This window comes from Hyla sarda, chromosome 8 (genome assembly GCF_029499605.1).
Source record: "Hyla sarda isolate aHylSar1 chromosome 8, aHylSar1.hap1, whole genome shotgun sequence".
Classification (NCBI taxonomy): domain Eukaryota; kingdom Metazoa; phylum Chordata; class Amphibia; order Anura; family Hylidae; genus Hyla; species Hyla sarda.
The window spans coordinates 59036743-59040329 of NC_079196.1; the positions used below are offsets into that span (position 1 = coordinate 59036743).

Sequence of the window (3587 nt, forward strand, 5' to 3'; positions counted from 1 at the left end):
CGAATATTTAATTGATAATAAAAAAGAAAAAAAAAGAAGGACAGAAAGAAAGAAAGACAGAAAGAAAGAAAGAAAGAATGCTGGGAGTTGTAGTTTTGATGAAGACACAGATGAAGACACCTTGGTTGGGAAACACTGTATTATACAAGAAAGAAAAGAAAAAAAAAAGTCCTCAGCATTCAGCTGCCCAGGGCGTCATAGCGCATGGATCTAGTGCTGCGGTCACTGCATCCTTCAGTTGAGAGAAAACTTTGCTGGTATCCTTCCGCCGGCTATCTCCCTAATCACTCTGTCTACTGGTTTGTGGAATGGATCTACTTCCCTGATGTGGGTGTTTTGGTGCCTCAGGAGTGGTAAATGTAAACTAGAGCCAACCATCTACTAAAGTATATGAAGTTTTTTTTTTTGTTGTGTGTGTGCTATGTGCCTAGTAGGAAATGGCAAAGGCAGTGAGGCAAGACTTGAGTGTGGCTCATATCCCTTAGTGAGCAGCAGAGTACAGTGGGATTGCTGCTATGAGTAGTGGGATTGCAGGGCTGTAGGAAAAGGGCAGGCACTTTTTTTTTTTTTTTTTTGCACTCAGTTTTTTTTTTCTTTCGGCTTTTACTGTCTCCTGATCTAACCCAGATGAGTTCCTATTTTGTAAATCCGCTGTACTCCAAATACAAAGCAGGAGATGCCATAAATCCGGGTTACTACGACTGTCATTTTGCCCAAGATGTTAGCAGCAGGCACTCTCTGGTGTTTAGTGCCAGTCCAAGTCTCCAGAACCCCAATCAAGACTTCTACCACCCTGGGAACCCAACAACAGGCATCCCGAATCCTGCAGGCTATCAGCAGGCTCCTTGTGGGATTACTTGTCATGGTGACCCCACTAAATTTTACGGATACGATAACTTACAGAGACAGCAGATTTTTACGACACATCAAGAGGCCGAGCTGGTCCAATATCCTGACTGTAAATCGTCCAGTGGTAATATTGGAGGGGATCCAGAGCACTTAAATCAGAACTCTTCTGCTTCTCAAATGTTCCCCTGGATGAGACCACAAGGTTGGCTACAGTAAAATCTTTCAACTTACAATGTAACTAGAATAGCACTAATAAAATGCACTAAGGTCACCCAACTTCTAGTTTACCCTTTGCAACATATAGATAGATACATGGATCAATAGATGGAACTAACTCCATCTACACTTAATATAATGGTGGCCAAATTTATAGTTATTTGCATTTAGCTGTGTGTATTATTTACTTTGGTTGTAGCATATATATATTATATATATATGTTTTTACTAAGTGCTATGCATATATATATTTATACATGTATACCCCTATAGTAGAATCACTTCTATAATCACTACTTGCATTACAGTAGGATTGTTGCTGTGAATTCTCGGTTTATTTATGTGTTTTTGTTTTGCCCTCTTTATAACACTAGAGTCGTGGTTTCCACCTAATGTGTGTAGGGTTATTTATCAGTTATTTACGATATGGGCGTCTGTTGAACCCTATAAAATCTTTTACGACACTTTAGGTCCATGAGTTGCCCATACATAGCATTTTGTGACTGCTGAAGGGCGTCCATGGTGATAACTAGTATAATGCAAACAAAAAATTCTGCTGCTGCTGCTGCTAGTGGACAGACATTGAAAACTGTATCTTAGTTGTTATTTTATTTTTATTTTTTGTTCTGTTTTCATTAGTAGTCCCTGGTAGAAGGAGAGGGAGACAGACATACAGCCGATTCCAAACGCTGGAGCTGGAAAAGGAGTTCTTGTTTAACCCTTACCTAACCAGGAAGAGGCGAATTGAGGTGTCTCATGCCCTAGGACTGACGGAGAGACAGGTCAAAATATGGTTTCAAAACAGAAGAATGAAATGGAAAAAGGAGAATAATAAAGAGAAATTCCCTGTCTCCTCCCAAGAAGGGAAAGAGGATATAAAAGCAGAAGCAGAAGTAGACAGAGGAGATATTAATAACTGACTTCCCTATGTGAGACTTGTCATATAGTACATGGTATGGGGAGGATACAATTGCCTAATCCAAACATAATCCACTAATCTGCACTAATCACCATGGACTCAACTACCTATTTTTTAGCAACAGCAGCACCATTATTAGGACTTTCTCAGGACTATGGAACTACATGGTGATCATGCTGGGAGATGTAGTTCCACACACACACATGGTGGGGCCCGATGATTAAAGGACTGCTGTCTGTAAACCTGTGTCCTTAAATTAAAGTCACATTTACTACCTATACAGATGAAAAATGGCACAATAAAGATTTCCCACTATCTTTTAATTACAGACTATAAATGTTTTAAAGTATGAATGTTGAAAAATATGTAATAACCTATATCAGTGGTCTTCAACCTGCGGACCTCCAGATGTTGCAAAACTACAACTCCCAGCATGCCCGGACAGCCAACGGCTGTCCGGGCATGCTGGGAGTTGTAGTTTTGCAACATCTGGAGGTCCGCAGGTTGGAGACCACTGACCTATATTTATATTTAAAGATATAGACACTTTTACCAATCAGAATCATGTGCACTCTTTAAATGATTTTAGTAAATTTGTTAAAATATTCAGCATCGACTACGAACTGAGATTATTTGTATATATTTTTTTAGATTGTTGCAACGGCGAATAATCATGATAGTGGTATAAATGATGTTTATAAAAATTTTCATACAAATTAAATTTTATACAAAATTATAAAACAAAGACACGCATTTTTTTTTCCCTTTCCTTGATCGCCTTTGTCTAGGCCTTAATGCAAACACCTCAGTGGGGAAAGAGATGCACCCGTGTGTTTTTGAGGCATTTCCATTTGTAGTCCACAAATGATCCATCAGCTGTCCTATGACGTCAAATATCTGTATATAGATGCACATTGGCCGGGTTCATGCAGTTTTGGCCAGCGGTGTCGTGTACAACTGCCCAGCGTTTATAAAGCCGGATAGAAAAACGCTGCATGCAACGTTTTTCTGTCCGGCGCAGTCAAGACGTCCAGGGTAATACTGATGCAACCAGACACAAAACCTATAGCTAACGATGGAATCAGTTTTACCATCGTTTTCCTGAAAAGTTGTTTTTTATTTTTTTGCATGAGCAAAGTGGGTGAAACTTTACAATTTATCATAGACAAAAAATACAAAACACAGCACAGCTAAATACTGATAGTGCAAACAAAATCATTCATTTGTATTGGTTATGTGCAAAAGGTTTTAGCTTTTTTTTTTTTTTTTGCATTGTTTAATATATTATCTATCTATTTTCTATTTATTTTCTATTAACTATATATCCTATATTTATTATCTATCTATCTATCCATCCATCCATCCATGGATCTATCTATCTATCTATCCATCCATCTTTCTATCAATCTATCTATCTATCTATCTATCCATTCATCCATCCATCCATCTTTCTATCTATCTATCTATCTATCTCATATCTATCTATCTATCTCATATCTATCTATCTTTCTATCTATCTCATATCTATCTATCTATCTATCTATCTTTCTATGTATCTCAAATCTATCTATCTATCTATCTATCTCATATCTATCTATCTCAT

At 37.8% G+C, this 3587-nt stretch overlaps 1 protein-coding gene across 1 annotated transcript; it reads left to right on the plus strand.

Moving 5' to 3' along the window:
* The first annotated feature begins 327 nt into the window (after window positions 1-327).
* On the plus strand, window positions 328-2377 carry HOXD8 (homeobox D8). The gene is made up of 2 exons (XM_056534489.1): window positions 328-1051; window positions 1705-2377. Exons 1-2 carry the CDS (start codon window positions 628-630, stop codon window positions 1983-1985), a joined length of 705 nt encoding a protein of 234 aa, XP_056390464.1. The 5' UTR covers window positions 328-627; the 3' UTR covers window positions 1986-2377.
* The last annotated feature ends 1210 nt before the right edge of the window (window positions 2378-3587 follow it).

Excerpts from the sequence above, each read along its gene's own strand:
- HOXD8 (XM_056534489.1), top strand. The coding sequence starts at position 628 with ATGAGTTCCTATTTTGTAAATCCGCTGTACTCCAAATACAAAGCAGGA. Across the intron at positions 1,052-1,704 it reads CCCCTGGATGAGACCACAAG|TAGTCCCTGGTAGAAGGAGA; the intron begins GTTGGCTACAGT and ends TGTTTTCATTAG.